This window comes from Ptychodera flava, chromosome 1 (genome assembly GCF_041260155.1).
Source record: "Ptychodera flava strain L36383 chromosome 1, AS_Pfla_20210202, whole genome shotgun sequence".
NCBI classification, from domain to species: domain Eukaryota; kingdom Metazoa; phylum Hemichordata; class Enteropneusta; family Ptychoderidae; genus Ptychodera; species Ptychodera flava.
The window spans coordinates 37,422,719-37,447,882 of NC_091928.1; the positions used below are offsets into that span (position 1 = coordinate 37,422,719).

At 38.9% G+C, this 25,164-nt stretch overlaps 1 protein-coding gene across 1 annotated transcript; it reads left to right on the forward strand.

The window, feature by feature from the left end:
- LOC139144615 (SH3 domain-containing kinase-binding protein 1-like) lies at positions 1 to 23,113 on the forward strand. Its single transcript, XM_070715324.1, has 8 exons — positions 1 to 240; positions 2,813 to 2,867; positions 6,809 to 7,011; positions 9,569 to 9,623; positions 13,544 to 13,746; positions 16,282 to 16,336; positions 20,254 to 20,456; positions 23,042 to 23,113. The coding sequence occupies exons 1-8, from the start codon at positions 1 to 3 to the stop codon at positions 23,111 to 23,113; spliced, it is 1,086 nt and encodes a 361-aa protein (XP_070571425.1).
- Positions 23,114 to 25,164: the final 2,051 nt, after the last annotated feature.

Here is a 25,164-nt window from a genome sequence, read left to right on the forward strand (position 1 = left end):
ATGCACTTATCAACGTCTTTCTTTCTTGCGAACGCAGTGAAACGTGCAAAAGCGTTATTCCAATACACACCAGAGAAACCGGATGAGCTAGGTATTAATGAAGGTGACATCGTCACAGTCTTGTCAGAGGACGGAGGCGACCATGGCTGGTGGAAAGGCGAACTTAAGGGCAAGGTTGGCGTCTTCCCTGATAACTTTGTCAAACTCATCGAAGACGAACCCGAAAGAGGCCTCGTACATGTAAGTATTTATTTCATTGTGTGATTTATCCACTCAGTCGCCCAATGGACAGAAAGCCCATATGCAGGATCAGATATCCATTACCCAGTATTCTGTCTGAGCAATTAGGAATAGACTAACTTGCAAGGGCTCTACCGTAAGGCTAGAGTCTTGAACTCATCAACCTCTGAAGTGAGTTTGCTACTTTTGTCATAACCAGGTCTCCAGCTCACCATCTTTTGATGGTGAGTCGGGTACAGTAATTGCTGGGCCATGATACTGCGCATTCGATTATATATATATATATATATATTATATATATATATATATATATATATATATATATATATATATATATATATATATATATATATATATATATATATATATATATATATATAATATATATATATATTATATATTTTACTTAAATTTCATTAATTCATTCCAGTTCTCTCGAGACATTTTGTTACCATATGTGTATGATTTGTGTTATTCCATACTTAGGGGTAGCGCCAGGATTTCCAAGTTGTTTGCCACAGATTCCTTGCATGGCGAAATGGTCATACATCTTGTTAGCCACACACAACTTTCTTTAGCCACACAAAACTTTTGTACAATAAAATCAAAACAAAATATTTTAAGGTCTCATCTTGTTTGAAGTGCCATAGACTTCACATGCAATCCAGCCCGAACCCCCTTCCCCCCTCTTCTCAGACAAGGACTTTTTGAACGCAACTGCTTGTTACACTTCTTCAAAAAGACTGGTGCAGTTCATTTTCTGTTATGTTATAAGGAATCCTAGCAACCCATATGATTCAATTAGTACAACTTAAAGAGGTAAACTATTGTGCAACACATACACACAATATACCATTCCTTTCCCCTTCGTTTGAAATGCAAGTATAATAGAATCAAGAGCTGAAGACAAAAACAGTTAACTATTTTTTTATTGATTAAATTTGGTGTTTGGACCAACTGACATTAGTTTGATTCACGTACGTTCAACATATGCTTTCGATAACTTTCCTTTGTTTAATTGTGTCTCGTAGTCATACTGTGTTAGTCAATCTGTTTTCAAAGTTGGATCACGTATTTTGACAAGCATACCAAATACGGCAAGTTTTCAATCGGGTTCGAACCCACAACATACGGCATCAGTCGCCTAAGCGGTCTTTAGATAGAAGGAAACCACAAAGTATTGAGATAAAAGTTTCATGCCCGATTTCAGTTAAAAAATACAGTGTTTTCAATTGGCTTCGAACTCACAAAATACGGTTTCCTGTCACCTTGTGGAGATGCAACAGACACATGTCAGACGCGACGCGACGTAGGAACTATGTCACAATGTCAACAGTAGCAACACATAAATTTGTAAACAAACTAGGTCGACTGTCATGGCTCTCTCGCTACAGGCTGGAAAGGGCAACGATATCAACAGTTTGCATGAGCTTATCGATTGTAGGTCGCTTGAAAGTCAACGAAATACACTTCAGTTTGACTAAAATCTTACTAATTTCTTCATCATGCACATTCAAAGAAAACCTCAACCACGCGGGGACCATCTGGAGCGTTCAGCGTCACTCAATGATGGCCATGCTGCCATCAAACGCTAAGTTCAATCGGAATCAACTTGGCTGGCAAATCGCTCCATTTTTCCATAGAATATTATCAAAAAAGTGGTAAAGTCTACCGTTTCTATCACTCAGAGAGCAATAGCTGTACATGATATGATTATCTTATGTGTCTAAGTCGCGGAAAAGTTATCATAAGGTCTCTCGACTCTTGTTGAGTGGAAGGCAGCGGGGCAACCGACCTGATTGAATATTCACGTAAACCACTGACCCCTTCTCTGAAAGTTCGCATAAATTACTGGAACTCTCTATTGTTAGGGTGGATGATGTCTTTATTTTAGTCCTTATATGGTACTAAACTGGGTTCAAAGGGTAAAGAAAAAGCTTTATGGCTTGCCGAGTTCGGTGATGCGTACCCAGGCCTGATGCGTACCTAAGCTGGACAGAACGCATATGTACGCAACCACTGTCGGGTATTGTAAAATGAAGTGGCGCTGAGAGCGAGAGTATAGTCACATTGATTTCATCACCTGATAGTATCGCATCGTCACCGTGAATTTGACCGGGGTCTTTGAGTTTGAGGCCAGTTCGCCACACTTTCATGAGCGTAGCGAAGCGAGAAGGCATTTTATTCGCCACCCAGCACTTTCTTTCGCATTTTGCGAATGTGGCGAGCGCTAGTGCAACCCCTGCATACTGGTCTATCTGTGATGACTAAAATGATTTTTGTAAATGAGAAACTCAAGAATAAATCTTGATATAAAAAACAATGGAATTTTAGTGTCGTTCCAGTTCAAAATTATAGAAATTGTTCTTCAAAGGTTTTACAGGAAACGTGTTTATGCTTGATCACCGTCCTGGAGGACGGTGGCTTGATACAGATTTACAGTGAAGTCTGACCTATGACCCTTTAGCTGAATGTCTATTAACGTCAAAACAGTGAAAATTCCACAGATATTTCGTGAATTCTACCATTGTGTTTCATTCTACTGAATAAGTTCTGTTCCATTAAGTTTCAGCATCCGGACCAACCACAGAAGCCACCACCTCTATCAAAATCTAAGCAAGCATCAGGTGAGCCCCGCTCTAATATGTAAATATGTCAATTTGCCACTGCCTTGCAGTCATATTTCTCCTTCAGCCATATGCTTTCTTAACACCAATCATAACCTGCTTTCATGCAGTGATTTTCTTCATGCAAGCACACATGTACCTCTTGCCTGTGGCAAGCAGGCATTTATTTCTCTGACAGTCTCTACAGCGCTTCCCTTTATCATCAAAGTATTCCAGCTTTTAGAACCTGAATCTTTTGGGTCCCAGCTGATTTTTTCCCAGAGAGCAACATCTCTGATTATGCAAAGAAAGTGTTCCTCAGTTGTTCATGTTAATGTCATCTTTGTGAAATTAAGTGAAGACTTTTGTGTTCATATACTCTGAAGAATAGTGTTGGAAATTATGTTGAAGTGGCATCTATGTAGTTTTTCTTTGTATGCGTAAGGATTTGTGTACGGTTTGTCTGCCTTGCTCTGTATTCAAATATTTCGGTACAGATATAAGCATCAGTTTTTTTACTCGACGTGAAGAACATCTAAATAATATACTTCTTGTATATTACGGAATGACTGCTTTGCATTCATGTTTTCTCTCAGACAAGTACATTTCACCTGCAGCGAGATGCAATCATCAACGGAAAGCTCGATTGAAAGAAATATTGTACCTTCAATTTTATTGGATTTCGTGATGAAATGACTACGTACTTGAAGCTGGGCGATGGGTCACGGCTAGGCTTAGCTTACCTGTCAAATGATCGCACGCGATTAAGTTCACACTCAGTTCACTTTCAAATCTTTGAAACACTCAGATATTATCGATTTGTGCTTAGTCAACACTTGATTTTAATATGAAACCATGAGAAATATCATCAGATTTCGATAACTTCACTTTCGCCCGTACGATTTGAACAAAGGAGACGTTAGAATCTCAAGCTGGCGTTTTTTTTACGAATGGAACTTTCTGATAGCAACGCACGTGGTGACCAGAATTAAGCTAGTTCTTAAATGCAAGCACTTGCCAGTATTTAAGCAAAATTTTCCATAGCGTGATACGGCAACGTAATGCACAACTGTAAGGGCGTCTTTTCCCACAGGAACTTGGCTCGAGGTATATGGTAATGAACACAGGTGACATAATACTTTAAGTAAGTGAAATCGAAGTTCAAATAACTACATAATATGATAAATGAGACGTCAGCTTAATACTAAACTTCTTTAACCATACCATAACATCAATTCAAAGTTCACAGGTTAAGGGGCGTGCCGTGCTGCTCAATGGCCACCCTATCAAACTAAGGGAGACGAGAATTCACTTGCTTTCTCGATTTTCACTAAGCGCTTTTTCTCTTTGTATCTTTTGGATTCTTTGAGGGCCGTCCTGGCCGGTCTGTTGCACTAACGCCTACTTTAGAAGACTTCGGAGTTTCATGTTCCATACTTCCAAATAACCACTGCATCGGAGTTTTCGTCTATCGTGGCGAAGGGATTCATGAAACCAAATTTTGTCGCAAAGGATCATTGTCGGCTTAGAGTTGATCCCCCTTTCTTGGACTTTTTTAATGGTTCCTGATTCAGAAGGGACTTTCTTATCTATTGCATCAGGGTCCCCTTCAATAGGACTTACTCTCAAGTTCAATTGAACTTTAAGATCTCGCTGCGCATATCTACTAATTCAGAGCATATATTGTGTAACTAGGCAACTTCATCCGGGTAATTCATAGATTTAACTTCGGAAAATATGGCGGAATTTTGATACATTGTCAAAAGGCGAAATCGGAGAGGGGAGGCAAACATGCATCTGAGTTTCAAATACTACGAAAATGAAAGGGGGCTTTGGGGCGCAATTCGACCTTTAGGAATTTATGTTCTATTATTTAGGTGAGGTTATTATGATCACCTACTGTGATTATATCATTGCTCCTTGTGTATGGAGCACAACATCTAGTTGCATGTATAACAGCAAGCATCTCTAACTCAGGGATGGAACAATTTCTCTCACAGCAATTCAAGCTACGTTCCCATACAAAATCACTCGCTCCACGTCATCTTGCCGCTGGGCTAACAAAAGCCCCAGACCAGGTGTTGAACTATCACTATATATTACAAAGTTATCCGTCAATTAAGACAAGACCTTTTGCAATTCCTTAAAAGCCTCTTCACATTGTAAATAATTTGTTTAGGGGCGTGGCAATGATTGAGAATGTCTTACAAATTTACGGAAATAATTTAGACAGTCCCAAAACGCTTAAAGTTGGGTGACAGTGTGAGGACGGGGATAATTCTGAACAACTTCTTCTTTACTCAAGTCAACAGACACTCCCTCCCTATTAATTATGTGCCCCAAAATCTAACGGTCTTGCACATGAATTGGCATTCCCTACATACCGTTATCTGGATAAGGCATCGCCGATGTGTTTGAGGTGTGATTCAAACTTGTCGCCAAATAAATAATGATGTCATTAATATAACATAAAGGCTTCTCCAAATGTCTTCATATTGGTCTTGGTCTCATCAGGTTGACTCCTATACCATCTTTCGGCCTCACCTTTTAGATATAAACCAATGCCTTGGAGCCGTTTCTCCTCGGGCCAGCCATGGAGCTGTACAAAATCAGAGTACTGATTCCATCATCTTCGAGCATTCTGTTTTTCCTCCAATCTGAAAATTCCGGGTCCTATATCGGAGATGCTATCATTGTTCGATTGTCTATCTATCTATATATCTAACAAATTTATAAAGCGCCAAATATCCAAAGGTAAATACCAATGCTCAGTGGCGCTAAGAGTTCATAAAAAAGGCTCTCTGAAACATGTAACTTTTTAAGCGTCTTTTGAAAATGTTTTTTTTTTTCCCTTTATTGTCACTTACTCAAAACCGTTACATAACTGAATATATAATACTAAATTAAATCAAGAAAATGCGTGAAATCACTCCAGTATTTCAGATGGATGTCATTTCCCATCACTTTTGCCTGATAAGCGTCTGCGTTTTGTACAATATTCAGAAAAGATATCAGTCCATTCATACTTGGCTTCACTCTTTTACAGCGGCGATTAAACAAAAACTTCTTGACCAGCAATAAGAAATAATTCAAGTACAGACAAGTACAGATCAGAATCTTTTCTAATACCTAATAAAGTATCAAAAGGAGAAATCTCAATCGTTATGTTGCACTTATTCTGTAATCTAATCTCTACATGTTTCCATAGATCTAACACATATTCACACTCAAACAAAAGATGTAGAATGCCTCCTCAAAATTACCACAGAATGAACATTTGTCTGAATCGACCTTTCCTCTTATTTTCAAAAATTTGTTAGTGGTCATTTTGGGTGTTTACTTGTTAAAATTTGAAAAGAAAAAATTATACAGAGCATAGATGTTTTAGAAAAAGCAGGAAAGAAGAAGGAAATATATTACAAGATATGTCGTAAAATGTTAATCTTTACTGCCCTAATACGGTTTTTGCAGACCTAGATTGTACAGCGAAAGGGCCTGAGCGTGCCAGAGTCCTTATGCCATACGACCGGTTTTCAAAAAAACACTTATCAGAGCCATAAACCTTTTATCAAATACGTTAGGCAATGATGAATATGCAAAGATGAGGAGGTAGAAAGTCGTGTAATGTCAACCATTGATCGCCATTTTGTAATTTTTTGGGAACAGGGATGGCCGTATCCTATCGCCCACTGATATACATAATGATGTCATTTGTTTACTGAAAAATTTGAAGGGCAATCTACGTACATACCACAACAATTGAGGCGTACAATATCGGAGTGTTGATAGCACAGCGTGTTGTGATCCTTTTTATTTGGGATTAGAACCATTTGTAACAGTGACAGTGACCTGGTGCAAAACCAGAATGAAAAGATATCATAAATATTGGCGAATACCTCAAGTCATGTGCTGTACAATCTAGTTGATGCACTTATCAACGTCTTTCTTTCTTGCGAACGCAGTGAAACGTGCAAAAGCGTTATTCCAATACACACCAGAGAAACCGGATGAGCTAGGTATTAATGAAGGTGACATCGTCACAGTCTTGTCAGAGGACGGAGGCGACCATGGCTGGTGGAAAGGCGAACTTAAGGGCAAGGTTGGCGTCTTCCCTGATAACTTTGTCAAACTCATCGAAGACGAACCCGAAAGAGGCCTCGTACATGTAAGTATTTATTTCATTGTGTGATTTATCCACTCAGTCGCCCAATGGACCGAAAGCCCATGTGCAGGATCAGATATCCATTACCCAGTATTCTGTCTGAGCAATTAGGAATAGACTAACTTGCAAGGGCTCTACCGTAAGGCTAGAGTCTTGAACTCACCAACCTCTGAAGTGAGTTTGCTACTTTTGTCATAACCAGGTCTCCAGCTCACCATCTTTTGGTGGTGAGTCTGGTACAGTAATTGCTGGGCCATGATACTGCGCATTCGATTATATATATATATATATATATATATATATATATATATATATATATATATATAATATATATATATATATATATATATATATATATATATATATATATATATATATCTAATGTGAATATCAGCTTAAATTTCATTAATTCATTCCAGTTCTCTCGAGACATTTTGTTACCATATGTGTATGATTTGTGTTATTCCATACTTAGGGGTAGCGCCAGGATTTCCAAGTTGTTTGCCACAGATTCCTTGCATGGCGAAATGGTCATACATCTTGTTAGCCACACACAACTTCTTTAGCCACACAAAACTTTTGTACAATAAAATCAAAACAAAATATTTAAGGTCTCATCCTGTTTGAAGTGCCATAGACTTCACATGCAATCCAGCCCTAACCCCCTTCCCCCCTCTTCTCAGACAAGGACTTTTTGAACGCAACTGCTTGTTACACTTCTTCAAAAAGACTGGCGCAGTTCATTTTCTGTTATGTTATAAGGAATCCTAGCAACCCATATGATTCAATTAGTACAACTTAAAGAGGTAAACTATTGTGCAACACATACACACAATATACCATTCCTTTCCCCTTCGTTTGAAATGCAAGTATAATAGAATCAAGAGCTGAAGACAAAAACAGTTAACTATTTTTTTATTGATTAAATTTGGTGTTTGGACCAACTGACATTAGTTTGATTCACGTACGTTCAACATATGCTTTCGATAACTTTCCTTTGTTTAATTGTGTCTCGTAGTCATACTGTGTTAGTCAATCTGTTTTCAAAGTTGGATCACGTATTTTGACAAGCATACCAAATACGGCAAGTTTTCAATCGGGTTCGAACCCACAACATACGGCATCAGTCGCCTAAGCGGTCTTTAGATAGAAGGAAACCACAAAGTATTGAGATAAAAGTTTCATGCCCGATTTCAGTTAAAAAATACAGTGTTTTCAATTGGCTTCGAACTCACAAAATACGGTTTCCTGTCACCTTGTGGAGATGCAACAGACACATGTCAGACGCGACGCGATGTAGGAACTATGTCACAATGTCAACAGTAGCAACACATAAATTTGTAAACAAACTAGGTCGACTGTCATGGCTCTCTCGCTACAGGCTGGAAAGGGCAACGATATCAACAGTTTGCATGAGCTTATCGATTGTAGGTCGCTTGAAAATCAACGAAATACACTTCAGTTTGACTAAAATCTTACTAATTCTTCATCATGCACATTCAAAGAAAACCTTAACCACGCGGGGACCATCTGGAGCGTTCAGCGTCACTCAATGATGGCCATGCTGCCATCAAACGCTAAGTTCAATCGGAATCAACTTTTCTTGCAAATCGCTCCATTTTTCCATAGAATATTATCAAAAAAGTGGTAAAGTCTACCGTTTCTATCACTCAGAGAGCAATAGCTGTACATGATATGATTATCTTCTGTGTCTGAGTTGCGGAAAAGTTATCATAAGGTCTCTCGACTCTTGTTGAGTGGAAGGCAGCGGGGCAGCCGACCTGATTGAATATTCACGTAAACCACTGACCCCTTCTCTGAAAGTTCGCATAAATTACTGGAACTCTCTATTGTTAGGGTGGATGATGTCATTATTTTAGTCCTTATATGGTACTAAACTGGGTTCAAAGGGTAAAGAAAAAGCTTTATGGCTTGCCGAGTTCGGTGATGCGTACCCAGGCCTGATGCGTACCTAAGCTGGACAGAACGCATATGTACGCAACCACTGTCGGGTATTGTAAAATGAAGTGGCGCTGAGAGCGAGAGTATAGTCACATTGATTTCATCACCTGATAGTATCGCATCGTCCACCGTGAATTTGACCGGGGTCTTTGAGTTTGAGGCCAGTTCGCCACACTTTCATGAGCGTAGCGAAGCGAGAAGGCATTTTATTCGCCACCCAGCACTTTCTTTCGCATTTTGCGAATGTGGCGAGCGCTAGTGCAACCCCTGCATACTGGTCTATCTGTGATGACTAAAATGATTTTTGTAAATGAGAAACTCAAGAATAAATCTTGATATAAAAAACAATGGAATTTTAGTGTCGTTCCAGTTCAAAATTATAGAAATTGTTCTTCAAAGGTTTTACAGGAAACGTGTTTATGCTTGATCACCGTCCTGGAGGGACGGTGGCTTGATACAGATTTACAGTGAAGTCTGACCTATGACCCTTTAGCTGAATGTCTATTAACGTCAAAACAGTGAAAATTCCACAGATATTTCGTGAATTCTACCATTGTGTTTCGTTCTACTGAATAAGTTCTGTTCCATTAAGTTTCAGCATCCGGACCAACCACAGAAGCCACCACCTCTATCAAAATCTAAGCCAGCATCAGGTGAGCCCCGCTCTTAATATGTAAATATGTCAATTTGCCACTGCCTTGCAGTCATATTTCTCCTTCAGCCATATGCTTTCTTAACACCAATCATAACCTGCTTTCATGCAGTGATTTCTTTCATGCAAGCACACATGTACCTCTTGCCTGTGGCAAGCATGCATTTATTTCTCTGACAGTCTCTACAGCGCTTCCCTTTATCATCAAAGTATTCCAGCTTTTAGAACCTGAATCTTTTGGGTCCCAGCTGATTTTTCCCAGAGAGCAACATCTCTGATTATGCAAAGAAAGTGTTCCTCAGTTGTTCCTGTTAATGTCATTTTGTGAAATTAAGTGAAGACTTTTGTGTTCATATACTCTGAAGAATAGTATTGGAAATTATGTTGAAGTGGCATCTATGTAGTTTTACTTTGTATGCGTAAGGATTTGTGTACGGTTTGTCTGCCTTGCTCTGTATTCAAATATTTCGGTACAGATATAAGCATCAGTTTTTTTACTCGACGTGAAGAACATCTAAATAATATACTTCTTTTATATTACGGAATGACTGCTTTGCATTCATGTTTTCTCACAGACAAGTACTTTGCACCTGCAGCGAGATGCAATCATCAACGGAAAGCTCGATTGAAAGAAATATTGTACCTTCAATTTTATTGGATTTCGTGATGAAATGACTACGTACTTGAAGCTGGGCGATGGGTCACGGCTAGGCTTAGCTTACCTGTCAAATGATCGCACGCGATTAAGTTCACACTCAGTTCACTTTCAAATCTTTGAAACACTCAGATATTATCGATTATGTGCTTAGTCGTCACTTGATTTTAATATGAAACCATGAGAAATATCATCAGATTTCGATAACTTCACTTTCGCCGTACGATCAGAACAAAGGAGACGTTAGAATTTTAAGCTGGCGTTTTTTTACGAATGGAACTTTCTGATAGCAACGCACGTGGTGACCAGAATTAAGCTAGTTCTTAAATGCAAGCACTTGCCAGTATTTAAGCAAAATTTTCCATGGCGTGATACGGCAACGTAATGCACAACTGTAAGGGCGTCTTTTCCCACAGGAACTTGGCTCGAGGTATATGGTAATGAACACAGGTGACATAAGTTCAAATAACTACATAATATGATAAATGAGACGTCAGCTTAATACTAAACGTCTTTAACCATACCATAACATCAATTCAAAGTTCACAGGTTAAGGGGCGTGCCGTACTGCTCAATGGCCACCCTATCAAACTAAGGGAGACGAGAATTCACTTGCTTTCTCGATTTTCACTAAGCGCTTTTTCTCTTTGTATCTTTTTGGATTCTTTGAGGGCCGTCCTGGCCGGTCTGTTGCACTAACGCCTACTTTAGAAGACTTCGGAGTTTCATGTTCCATACTTCCAAATAACCACTGCATCGGAGTTTTCGTCTATCGTGGCGAAGGGATTCATGAAACCAAATTTTGTCGCAAAGGATCATTGTCGGCTTAGAGTTGATCCCCCTTTCTGGACTTTTTAATGGTTCCTGATTCAGAAGGGACTTTCTTATCTATTGCATCAGGGTCCCCTTCAATAGGACTTACTCTCAAGTTCAATTGAACTTTAAGATCTCGCTGCGCATATCTACTAATTCAGAGGATATATTGTGTAACTAGGCAACTTCATCCGGGTAATTCATAGATTTAACTTCAGAAAATATGGCGGAATTTTGATACCCTGTCAAAAGGCGAAATCGGAGAGGGGAGGCTAACATGCATCTGAGTTTCAAATACTACGAAAATGAAAGGGGGCTTTGGGGCGCAATTCGACCTTTAGGAATTTATGTTCTATTATTTAGGTGAGGTTATTATGATCACCTACTGTGATTATATCATTGCTCCTTATGTATGGAGCACAATATCTAGTTGCATATATAACAGCAAGCGTCTCTAACTCAGGGATGGAACAATTTCTCTCATAGCAATTCAAGCTACGTTCCCATACAAAATCACTCGCTCCACGTCATCTTGCCGCTGGGCTAACAAAAGCCCCAGACCAGGTGTGGAACTATCACTATATATTACAAAGTTATCTGTCAAATTAAGACAAGACCTTTTGCAATTCCTTAAAAGCCTCTTCACATTGTAAATAATTTGTTTAGGGGCGTGGCAATGATTGAGAAATGTCTTACAAATTTACGGAAATAATTTAGACAGTCCCCAAAACGCTTAAAGTTGGGTGACAGTGTGAGGACGGGGATAATTCTGAACAACTTCTTCTTTACTCAAGTCAACAGACACTCCCTCCCTATTAATTATGTGCCCCAAAATTTAACGGTCTTGCGCATGAATTGGCATTCCCTACATACCGTTATCTGGATAAGGCATCGCCGATGTGTTTGAGGTGTGATTCAAACTTGTCGCCAAATAAATAATGATGTCATTAATATAACATAAAGGCTTCTCCAAATGTCTTCATATTGGTCTTGGTCTCATCAGGTTGACTCCTATACCATCTTTCGGCCTCACCTTTTAGATATAAACCAATGCCTTGGAGCCGTTTCTCCTCGGGCCAGCCATGGAGCTGTACAAAATCAGAGTACTGATTCCATCATCTTCGAGCATTCTGTTTTTCCTCCAATCTGAAAATTCCGGGTCCTATATCGGAGATGCTATCATTGCTCGATTGTCTATCTATCTATCTATCTAACAAATTTATAAAGCGCCAAATATCCAAAGGTAAATACCAATGCTCAGTGGCGCTAAGAGTTCATAAAAAAGGCTCTCTGAAACATGTAACTTTTTAAGCGTCTTTTGAAAATGTTTTTTTTTCCTTTATTGTCACTTACTCAAAACCGTTACATTACTGAATATATAATACTTAATTAAATCAAGAAAATGCGTGAAATCACTCCAGTATTTCAGATGGATGTCATTTCCCATCACTTTTGCCTGATAAGCGTCTGCGTTTTGTACAATATTCAGAAAAGATATCAGTCCATTCATACTTGGCTTCACTTTTTTACAGCGGCGATTAAACAAAAACTTCTTGACCAGCAATAAGAAATAATTCAAGTACAGACAAGTACAGATCAGAATCTTTTCTAATACCTAATAAAGTATCAAAAGGAGAAATCTCAATCGTTATGTTGCACTTATTCTGTAATCTAATCTCTACATGTTTCCATAGATCTAATACATATTCACACTCAAACAAAAGATGTAGAATGCTTTCCTCAAAATTACCACAGAATGAACATTTGTCTGAATCGACCTTTCCTCTTATTTTCAAAAATTTGTTAGTGGTCTTTTTTAGGTGTTTACTTGTTAAAATTTGAAAAGAAAAAAATTATACAGAGCATAGATATTTTAAGAAAAAGCAGGAAAGAAGAAGGAAATATATTACAAGACATGTCGTAAAATGTTAATCTTTACTGCCCTAATACGGTTTTTGCAGACCTAGATTGTACAGCGAAAGGGCCTGAGCGTGCCAGAGTCCTTATGCCATACGACCGGTTTTCAAAAAAACACTTATCAGAGCCATAAACCTTTTATCAAATACGTTAGGCAATGATGAATATGCAAAGATGAGGAGGTAGAAAGTCGTGTAATGTCAACCATTGATCGCCATTTTTGTATTTTTTTGGGAACAGGGATGGCCGTATCCTATCGCCCACTGATATACATAATGATGTCATTTGTTTACTGAAAAATTTGAAGGGCAATCTACGTACATACCACAACAATTGAGGCGTACAATATCGGAGTGTTGATAGCACAGCGTGTTGTGATCCTTTTTATTTGGGATTAGAACCATTTGTAACAGTGACAGTGACCTGGTGCAAAACCAGAATGAAAAGATATCATAAATATTGGCGAATACCTCAAGTCATGTGCTGTACAATCTAGTTGATGCACTTATCAACGTCTTTCTTTCTTGCGAACGCAGTGAAACGTGCAAAAGCGTTATTCCAATACACACCAGAGAAACCGGATGAGCTAGGTATTAATGAAGGTGACATCGTCACAGTCTTGTCAGAGGACGGAGGCGACCATGGCTGGTGGAAAGGCGAACTTAAGGGCAAGGTTGGCGTCTTCCCTGATAACTTTGTCAAACTCATCGAAGACGAACCCGAAAGAGGCCTCGTACATGTAAGTATTTATTTCATTGTGTGATTTATCCACTCAGTCGCCCAATGGACCGAAAGCCCATGTGCAGGATCAGATATCCATTAACCCAGTATTCTGTCTGAGCAATTAGGAATAGACTAACTTGCAAGGGCTCTACCGTAAGGCTAGAGTCTTGAACTCACCAACCTCTGAAGTGAGTTTGCTACTTTTGTCATAACCAGGTCTCCAGCTCACCATCTTTTGGTGGTGAGTCTGGTACAGTAATTGCTGGGCCATGATACTGCGCATTCGATTATATATATATATATATATATATATATATATATATATATATATATATATATATATATATATAATATATATATAATATATATATCTAATGTGAATATCAGCTTAAATTTCATTAATTCATTCCAGTTCTCTCGAGACATTTTGTTACCATATGTGTATGATTTGTGTTATTCCATACTTAGGGGTAGCGCCAGGATTTCCAAGTTGTTTGCCACAGATTCCTTGCATGGCGAAATGGTCATACATCTTGTTAGCCACACACAACTTTCTTTAGCCACACAAAACTTTTGTACAATAAAATCAAACAAAATATTTAAGGTCTCATCCTGTTTGAAATGCCATAGACTTCACGTGCAATCCAGCCCTAACCCCCTTCCCCCCTCTTCTCAGACAAGACTTTTTGAACGCAACTGCTTGTTACACTTCTTCAAAAAGACTGGCGCAGTTCATTTTCTGTTATGTTATAAGGAATCCTAGCAACCCATATGATTCAATTAGTACAACTTAAAGAGGTAAACTATTGTGCAACACATACACACAATATACCATTCCTTTCCCCTTCGTTTGAAATGCAAGTATAATAGAATCAAGAGCTGAAGACAAAAACAGTTAACTATTTTTTTATTGATTAAATTTGGTGTTTGGACCAACTGACATTAGTTTGATTCACGTACGTTCAACATATGCTTTCGATAACTTTCCTTTGTTTAATTGTGTCTCGTAGTCATACTGTGTTAGTCAATCTGTTTTCAAAGTTGGATCACGTATTTTGACAAGCATACCAAATACGGCAAGTTTTCAATCGGGTTCGAACCCACAACATACGGCATCAGTCGCCTAAGCGGTCTTTAGATAGAAGGAAACCACAAAGTATTGAGATAAAAGTTTCATGCCCGATTTCAGTTAAAAAATACAGTGTTTTCAATTGGCTTCGAACTCACAAAATACGGTTTCCTGTCACCTTGTGGAGATGCAACAGACACATGTCAGACGCGACGCGATGTAGGAACTATGTCACAATGTCAACAGTAGCAACACATAAATTTGTAAACAAACTAGGTCGACTGTCATGGCTCTCTCGCTACAGGCTGGAAAGGGCAACGATATCAACAGTTTGCATGAGCTTATCGATTGTAGGTCGCTTGAAAATCAACGAAATACACTTCAGTTTGACTAAAATCTTACTAATTTCTTCATCATGCACATTCAAAGAAAACCTTAACCACGCGGGGACCATCTGGAGCGTTCAGCGTCACTCAATGATGGCCATGCTGCCATCAAACGCTAAGTTCAATCGGAATCAACTTTTCTGGCAAATCGCTCCATTTTTCCATAGAATATTATCAAAAAAGTGGTAAAGTCTACCGTTTCTATCACTCAGAGAGCAATAGCTGTACATGATATGATTATCTTCTGTGTCTGAGTTGCGGAAAAGTTATCATAAGGTCTCTCGACTCTTGTTGAGTGGAAGGCAGCGGGGCAGCCGACCTGATTGAATATTCACGTAAACCACTGACCCCTTCTCTGAAAGTTCGCATAAATTACTGGAACTCTCTATTGTTAGGGTGGATGATGTCATTATTTTAGTCCTTATATGGTACTAAACTGGGTTCAAAGGGTAAAGAAAAAGCTTTATGGCTTGCCGAGTTCGGTGATGCGTACCCAGGCCTGATGCGTACCTAAGCTGGACAGAACGCATATGTACGCAACCACTGTCGGGTATTGTAAAATGAAGTGGCGCTGAGAGCGAGAGTATAGTCACATTGATTTCATCACCTGATAGTATCGCATCGTCCACCGTGAATTTGACCGGGGTCTTTGAGTTTGAGGCCAGTTCGCCACACTTTCATGAGCGTAGCAAGCGAGAAGGCATTTTATTCGCCACCCAGCACTTTCTTTCGCATTTTGCGAATGTGGCGAGCGCTAGTGCAACCCCTGCATACTGGTCTATCTGTGATGACTAAAATGATTTTTGTAAATGAGAAACTCAAGAATAAATCTTGATATAAAAATCAATGGAATTTTAGTGTCGTTCCAGTTCAAAATTATAGAAATTGTTCTTCAAAGGTTTTACAGGAACGTGTTTATGCTTGATCACCGTCCTGGAGGGACGGTGGCTTGATACAGATTTACAGTAAAGTCTGACCTATGACCCTTTAGCTGAATGTCTATTAACGTCAAAACAGTGAAAATTCCACAGATATTTCGTGAATTCTACCATTGTGTTTCGTTCTACTGAATAAGTTCTGTTCCATTAAGTTTCAGCATCCGGACCAACCACAGAAGCCACCACCTCTATCAAAATCTAAGCCAGCATCAGGTGAGCCCCGCTCTTAATATGTAAATATGTCAATTTGCCACTGCCTTGCAGTCATATTTCTCCTTCAGCCATATGCTTTCTTAACACCAATCATAACCTGCTTTCATGCAGTGATTTCTTTCATGCAAGCACACATGTACCTCTTGCCTGTGGCAAGCATGCATTTATTTCTCTGACAGTCTCTACAGCGCTTCCCTTTATCATCAAAGTATTCCAGCTTTTAGAACCTGAATCTTTTGGGTCCCAGCTGATTTTTCCCAGAGAGCAACATCTCTGATTATGCAAAGAAAGTGTTCCTCAGTTGTTCCTGTTAATGTCATTTTTGTGAAATTAAGTGAAGACTTTTGTGTTCATATACGTTGAAGAATAGTGTTGGAAATTATGTTGAAGTGGCATCTATGTAGTTTTACTTTGTATGCGTAAGGATTTGTGTACGGTTTGTCTGCCTTGCTCTGTATTCAAATATTTCGGTACAGATATAAGCATCAGTTTTTTTACTCGACGTGAAGAACATCTAAATAATATACTTCTTTCATATTACGGAATGACTGCTTTGCATTCATGTTTTCTCACAGACAAGTACTTTGCACGTGCAGCGAGATGCAATCATCAACGGAAAGCTCGATTGAAAGAAATATTGTACCTTCAATTTTATTGGATTTCGTGATGAAATGACTACGTACTTGAAGCTGGGCGATGGGTCACGGCTAGGCTTAGCTTACCTGTCAAATGATCGCACGCGATTAAGTTCACACTCAGTTCACTTTCAAATCTTTGAAACACTCAGATATTATCGATTATGTGCTTATTCGTCACTTGATTTTAATATGAAACCATGAGAAATATCATCAGATTTCGATAACTTCACTTTCGCCGTACGATCACAACAAAGGAGACGTTAGAATCTTAAGCTGGCGTTTTTTTACGAATGGAACTTTCTGATAGCAACGCACGTGGTGACCAGAATTAAGCTAGTTCTTAAATGCAAGCACTTGCCAGTATTTAAGCAAAATTTTCCATGGCGTGATACGGCAACGTAATGCACAACTGTAAGGGCGTCTTTCCCACAGGAACTTGGCTCGAGGTATATGGTAATGAACACAGGTGACATAAGTTCAAATAACTACATAATATGATAAATGAGACGTCAGCTTAATACTAAACGTCTTTAACCATACCATAACATCAATTCAAAGTTCACAGGTTAAGGGGCGTGCCGTACTGCTCAATGGCCACCCTATCAAACTAAGGGAGACGAGAATTCACTTGCTTTCTCGATTTTCACTAAGCGCTTTTTCTCTTTGTATCTTTTTGGATTCTTTGAGGGCCGTCCTGGCCGGTCTGTTGCACTAACGCCTACTTTAGAAGACTTCGGAGTTTCATGTTCCATACTTCCAAATAACCACTGCATCGGAGTTTTCGTCTATCGTGGCGAAGGGATTCATGAAACCAAATTTTGTCGCAAAGGATCATTGTCGGCTTAGAGTTGATCCCCCTTTCTTGGACTTTTTTAATGGTTCCTGATTCAGAAGGGACTTTCTTATCTATTGCATCAGGGTCCCCTTCAATAGGACTTACTCTCAAGTTCAATTGAACTTTAAGATCTCGCTGCGCATATCTACTAATTCAGAGGATATATTGTGTAACTAGGCAACTTCATCCGGGTAATTCATAGATTTAACTTCAGAAAATATGGCGGAATTTTGATACCCTGTCAAAAGGCGAAATCGGAGAGGGGAGGCTAACATGCATCTGAGTTTCAAATACTACGAAAATGAAAGGGGGCTTTGGGGCGCAATTCGACCTTTAGGAATTTATGTTCTATTATTTAGGTGAGGTTATTATGATCACCTACTGTGATTATATCATTGCTCCTTATGTATGGAGCACAATATCTAGTTGCATATATAACAGCAAGCGTCTCTAACTCAGGGATGGAACAATTTCTCTCATAGCAATTCAAGCTACGTTCCCATACAAATCACTCGCTCCACGTCATCTTGCCGCTGGGCTAACAAAAGCCCCAGACCAGGTGTGGAACTATCACTATATATTACAAAGTTATCTGTCAAATTAAGACAAGACCTTTTGCAATTCCTTAAAAGCCTCTTCACATTGTAAATAATTTGTTTAGGGGCGTGGCAATGATTGAGAAATGTCTTACAAATTTACGGAAATAATTTAGACAGTCCCCAAAACGCTTAAAGTTGGGTGACAGTGTGAGGACGGGGATAATTCTGAACAACTTCTTCTTTACTCAAGTCAACAGACACTCCCTCCCTATTAATTATGTGCCCCAAAATTTAACGGTCTTGCGCATGAATTGGCATTCCCTACATACCGTTATCTGGATAAGGCATCGCCGATGTGTTTGAGGTGTGATTCAAACTTGTCGCCAATAAATAATGATGTCATTAATATAACATAAAGGCTTCTCCAAATGTCTTCATATTGGTCTTGGTCTCATCAGGTTGACTCCTATACCATCTTTCGGCCTCACCTTTTAGATATAAACCAATGCCTTGGAGCCGTTTCTCCTCGGGCCAGCCATGGAGCTGTACAAAATCAGAGTACTGATTCCATCATCTTCGAGCATTCTGTTTTCCTCCAATCTGAAATTCCGGGTCCTATATCGGAGATGCTATCATTGCTCGATTGTCTATCTATCTATCTATCTAACAAATTTATAAAGCGCCAAATATCCAAAGGTAAATACCAATGCTCAGTGGCGCTAAGAGTTCATAAAAAAGGCTCTCTGAAACATGTAACTTTTTAAGCGTCTTTTGAAATGTTTTTTTTTCCCTTTATTGTCACTTACTCAAAACCGTTACATTACTGAATATATAATACTTAATTAAATCAAGAAAATGCGTGAAATCACTCCAGTATTTCAGATGGATGTCATTTCCCATCACTTTTGCCTGATAAGCGTCTGCGTTTTGTACAATATTCAGAAAAGATATCAGTCCATTCATACTTGGCTTCACTTTTTTACAGCGGCGATTAAACAAAAACTTCTTGACCAGCAATAAGAAATAATTCAAGTACAGACAAGTACAGATCAGAATCTTTTCTAATACCTAATAAAGTATCAAAAGGAGAATCTCAATCGTTATGTTGCACTTATTCTGTAATCTAATCTCTACATGTTTCCATAGATCTAATACATATTCCCACTCAAACAAAAGATGTAGAATGCTTTCCTCAAAATTACCACAGAATGAACATTTGTCTGAATCGACCTTTCCTCTTATTTTCAAAAATTGTTAGTGGTCTTTTTTAGATGTTTACTTGTTAAAATTTGAAAAGAAAAAAATTATACAGAGCATAGATATTTTAAGAAAAAGCAGGAAAGAAGAAGGAAATATATTACAAGACATGTCGTAAAATGTTAATCTTTACTGCCCTAAATACGGTTTTTGCAGACCTAGATTGTACAGCGAAAGGGCCTGAGCGTGCCAGAGTCCTTATGCCATACGACCGGTTTTCAAAAAAAACACTTATCAGAGCCATAAACCTTTTATCAAATACGTTAGGCAATGATGAATATGCAAAGATGAGGAGGTAGAAAGTCGTGTAATGTCAACCATTGATCGCCATTTTTGTATTTTTTTTGGGAACAGGGATGGCCGTATCCTATCGCCCACTGATATACATAATGATGTCATTTGTTTACTGAAAAATTTGAAGGGCAATCTACGTACATACCACAACAATGAGGCGTACAATATCGGAGTGTGATAGCACAGCGTGTTGTGATCCTTTTTATTTGGGATTAGAACCATTTGTAACAGTGACAGTGACCTGGTGCAAAACCAGAATGAAAAGATATCATAAATATTGGCGAATACCTCAAGTCATGTGCTGTACAATCTAGTTGATGCACTTATCAACGTCTTTCTTTCTTGCGAACGCAGTGAAACGTGCAAAAGCGTTATTCCAATACACACCAGAGAAACCGGATGAGCTAGGTATTAATGAAGGTGACATCGTCACAGTCTTGTCAGAGGACGGAGGCGACCATGGCTGGTGGAAAGGCGAACTTAAGGGCAAGGTTGGCGTCTTCCCTGATAACTTTGTCAAACTCATCGAAGACGAACCCGAAAGAGGCCTCGTACATGTAAGTATTATTTCATTGTGTGATTTATCCACTCAGTCGCCCAATGGACCGAAAGCCCATGTGCAGGATCAGATATCCATTACCCAGTATTCTGTCTGAGCAATTAGGAATAGACTAACTTGCAAGGGCTCTACCGTAAGGCTAGAGTCTTGAACTCACCAACCTCTGAAGTGAGTTTGCTACTTTTGTCATAACCAGGTCTCCAGCTCACCATCTTTTGGTGGTGAGTCTGGTACAGTAATTGCTGGGCCATGATACTGCGCATTCGATTATATATATATATATATATATATATATATATATATATATATATATATATATATATATATATATATATATATATTATATATATATATATATATATATATATATATATATATATATATTATATATATATATATATATCTAATGTGAATATCAGCTTAAATTTCATTAATTCATTCCAGTTCTCTCGAGACATTTTGTTACCATATGTGTATGATTTGTGTTATTCCATACTTAGGGGTAGCGCCAGGATTTCCAAGTTGTTTGCCACAGATTCCTTGCATGGCGAAATGGTCATACATCTTGTTAGCCACACACAACTTTCTTTAGCCACACAAAACTTTTGTACAATAAAATCAAAACAAAAATATTTAAGGTCTCATCCTGTTTGAAGTGCCATAGACTTCACATGCAATCCAGCCCTAACCCCCTTCCCCCCTCTTCTCAGACAAGGACTTTTTGAACGCAACTGCTTGTTACACTTCTTCAAAAAGACTGGCGCAGTTCATTTTCTGTTATGTTATAAGGAATCCTAGCAACCCATATGATTCAATTAGTACAACTTAAAGAGGTAACTATTGTGCAACACATACACACAATATACCATTCCTTTCCCCTTCGTTTGAAATGCAAGTATAATAGAATCAAGAGCTGAAGACAAAACAGTTAACTATTTTTTTATTGATTAAATTTGGTGTTTGGACCAACTGACATTAGTTTGATTCACGTACGTTCAACATATGCTTTCGATAACTTTCCTTTGTTTAATTGTGTCTGTAGTCATACTGTGTTAGTCAATCTGTTTTCAAAGTTGGATCACGTATTTTGACAAGCATACCAAATACGGCAAGTTTTCAATCGGGTTCGAACCCACAACATACGGCATCAGTCGCCTAAGCGGTCTTTAGATAGAAGGAAACCACAAAGTATTGAGATAAAAGTTTCATGCCCGATTTCAGTTAAAAAATACAGTGTTTTCAATTGGCTTCGAACTCACAAAATACGGTTTCCTGTCACCTTGTGGAGATGCAACAGACACATGTCAGACGCGACGCGATGTAGGAACTATGTCACAATGTCAACAGTAGCAACACATAAATTTGTAAACAAACTAGGTCGACTGTCATGGCTCTCTCGCTACAGGCTGGAAAGGGCAACGATATCAACAGTTTGCATGAGCTTATCGATTGTAGGTCGCTTGAAAATCAACGAAATACACTTCAGTTTGACTAAAATCTTACTAATTTCTTCATCATGCACATTCAAAGAAAACCTTAACCACGCGGGGACCATCTGGAGCGTTCAGCGTCACTCAATGATGGCCATGCTGCCATCAAACGCTAAGTTCAATCGGAATCAACTTTTCTGGCAAATCGCTCCATTTTTCCATAGAATATTATCAAAAAAGTGGTAAAGTCTACCGTTTCTATCACTCAGAGAGCAATAGCTGTACATGATATGATTATCTTCTGTGTCTGAGTTGCGGAAAGTTATCATAAGGTCTCTCGACTCTTGTTGAGTGGAAGGCAGCGGGGCAGCCGACCTGATTGAATATTCACGTAAACCACTGACCCCTTCTCTGAAAGTTCGCATAAATTACTGGAACTCTCTATTGTTAGGGTGGATGATGTCTTTATTTTAGTCCTTATATGGTACTAAACTGGGTTCAAAGGGTAAAGAAAAAGCTTTATGGCTTGCCGAGTTCGGTGATGCGTACCCAGGCCTGATGCGTACCTAAGCTGGACAGAACGCATATGTACGCAACCACTGTCGGGTATTGTAAAATGAAGTGGCGCTGAGAGCGAGAGTATAGTCACATTGATTTCATCACCTGATAGTATCGCATCGTCCACCGTGAATTTGACCGGGGTCTTGAGTTTGAGGCCAGTTCGCCACACTTTTCATGAGCGTAGCAAAGCGAGAAGGCATTTTATTCGCCACCCAGCACTTTCTTTCGCATTTTGCGAATGTGGCGAGCGCTAGTGCAACCCCTGCATACTGGTCTATCTGTGATGACTAAAATGATTTTTGTAAATGAGAAACTCAAGAATAAATCTTGATATAAAAAACAATGGAATTTTAGTGTCGTTCCAGTTCAAAATTATAGAAATTGTTCTTCAAGGTTTTACAGGAAACGTGTTTATGCTTGATCACCGTCCTGGAGGGACGGTGGCTTGATACAGATTTACAGTGAAGTCTGACCTATGACCCTTTAGCTGAATGTCTATTAACGTCAAAACAGTGAAAATTCCACAGATATTTCGTGAATTCTACCATTGTGTTTCGTTCTACTGAATAAGTTCTGTTCCATTAAGTTTCAGCATCCGGACCAACCACAGAAGCCACCACCTCTATCAAAATCTAAGCCAGCATCAGGTGAGCCCCGCTCTTAATATGTAAATATGTCAATTTGCCACTGCCTTGCAGTCATATTTCTCCTTCAGCCATATGCTTTCTTAACACCAATCATAACCTGCTTTCATGCAGTGATTTCTTTCATGCAAGCACACATGTACCTCTTGCCTGTGGCAAGCATGCATTTATTTCTCTGACAGTCTCTACAGCGCTTCCCTTTATCATCAAAGTATTCCAGCTTTTAGAACCTGAATCTTTTGGTCCCAGCTGATTTTTCCCAGAGAGCAACATCTCTGATTATGCAAAGAAAGTGTTCCTCAGTTGTTCCTGTTAATGTCATTTTTGTGAAATTAAGTGAAGACTTTTGTGTTCATATACGTTGAAGAATAGTGTTGGAAATTATGTTGAAGTGGCATCTATGTAGTTTTACTTTGTATGCGTAAGGATTTGTGTACGGTTTGTCTGCCTTGCTCTGTATTCAAATATTTCGGTACAGATATAAGCATCAGTTTTTTTACTCGACGTGAAGAACATCTAAATAATATACTTCTTTTATATTACGGAATGACTGCTTTGCATTCATGTTTTCTCACAGACAAGTACTTTGCACCTGCAGCGAGATGCAATCATCAACGGAAAGCTCGATTGAAAGAAATATTGTACCTTCAATTTTATTGGATTTCGTGATGAAATGACTACGTACTTGAAGCTGGGCGATGGGTCACGGCTAGGCTTAGCTTACCTGTCAAATGATCGCACGCGATTAAGTTCACACTCAGTTCACTTTCAAATCTTTGAAACACTCAGATATTATCGATTATGTGCTTAGTCGTCACTTGATTTTAATATGAAACCATGAGAAATATCATCAGATTTCGATAACTTCACTTTCGCCGTACGATCAGAACAAAGGAGACGTTAGAATCTTAAGCTGGCGTTTTTTTACGAATGGAACTTTCTGATAGCAACGCACGTGGTGACCAGAATTAAGCTAGTTCTAAATGCAAGCACTTGCCAGTATTTAAGCAAAATTTTCCATGGCGTGATACGGCAACGTAATGCACAACTGTAAGGGCGTCTTTTCCCACAGGAACTTGGCTCGAGGTATATGGTAATGAACACAGGTGACATAATACTTTAAGTAAGTGAAATCGAAGTTCAAATAACTACATAATATGATAAATGAGACGTCAGCTTAATACTAAACTTCTTTAACCATACCATAACATCAATTCAAAGTTCACAGGTTAAGGGGCGTGCCGTACTGCTCAATGGCCACTCTGTCAAACTAAGGGAGACGAGAATTCACTTGCTTTTTCGATTTTCACTAAGCGCTTTTTCTCTTTGTATCTTTTTGGATTCTTTGAGGGCCGTCCTGGCCGGTCTGTTGCACTAACGCCTACTAAACTTCGGAGTTTCATGTTCCATACTTCCAAATAACCACTGCATCGGAGTTTTCGTCTATCGTGGCGAAGGGATTCATGAAACCAAATTTTGTCGCAAAGGATCATTGTCGGCTTAGAGTTGATCCCCATTTCTTGGCCTTTTTAATGGTTCCTGATTCAGAAGGGACTTTCTTATCTATTGCATCAGGGTCCCCTTCAATAGGACTTACTCTCAAGTTGAATTGAACTTTAAGATCTCGCTGCGCAGAATCTACCAATTCAGTTGATAGTTTGCATAACTGGGCAACTTCATCCTGGTAATTCATCGACTGAACTTTGGAAAATATTTCGGAATTTTGATACCCTGTCAAAAGGCGAACTTTGAGAGGGAAGGCCAACAGAGATCTGAGTTTCGATTACTGCTGAAATGAAAGGGGGCTTTGGGGCGCAATTCGACCTTTAGGAATTTATGTTCTATCATTTAGGTGAGGTTATTATGATCACCTACTGTGATTATATCATTGCTCCTTATGTATGGAGCACAATATCTAGTTGCATGTATAACAGCAAGCGTCTCTAACTCAGGGATCAAAATCAAAATCACTCGCTCCACGTCATTGCCGCTGGCTAACAAAAGCCCCAGACCAGGTGTGGAACTATCACTATATATTACAAAGTTATCTGTCAAATTAAGACAAGACCTT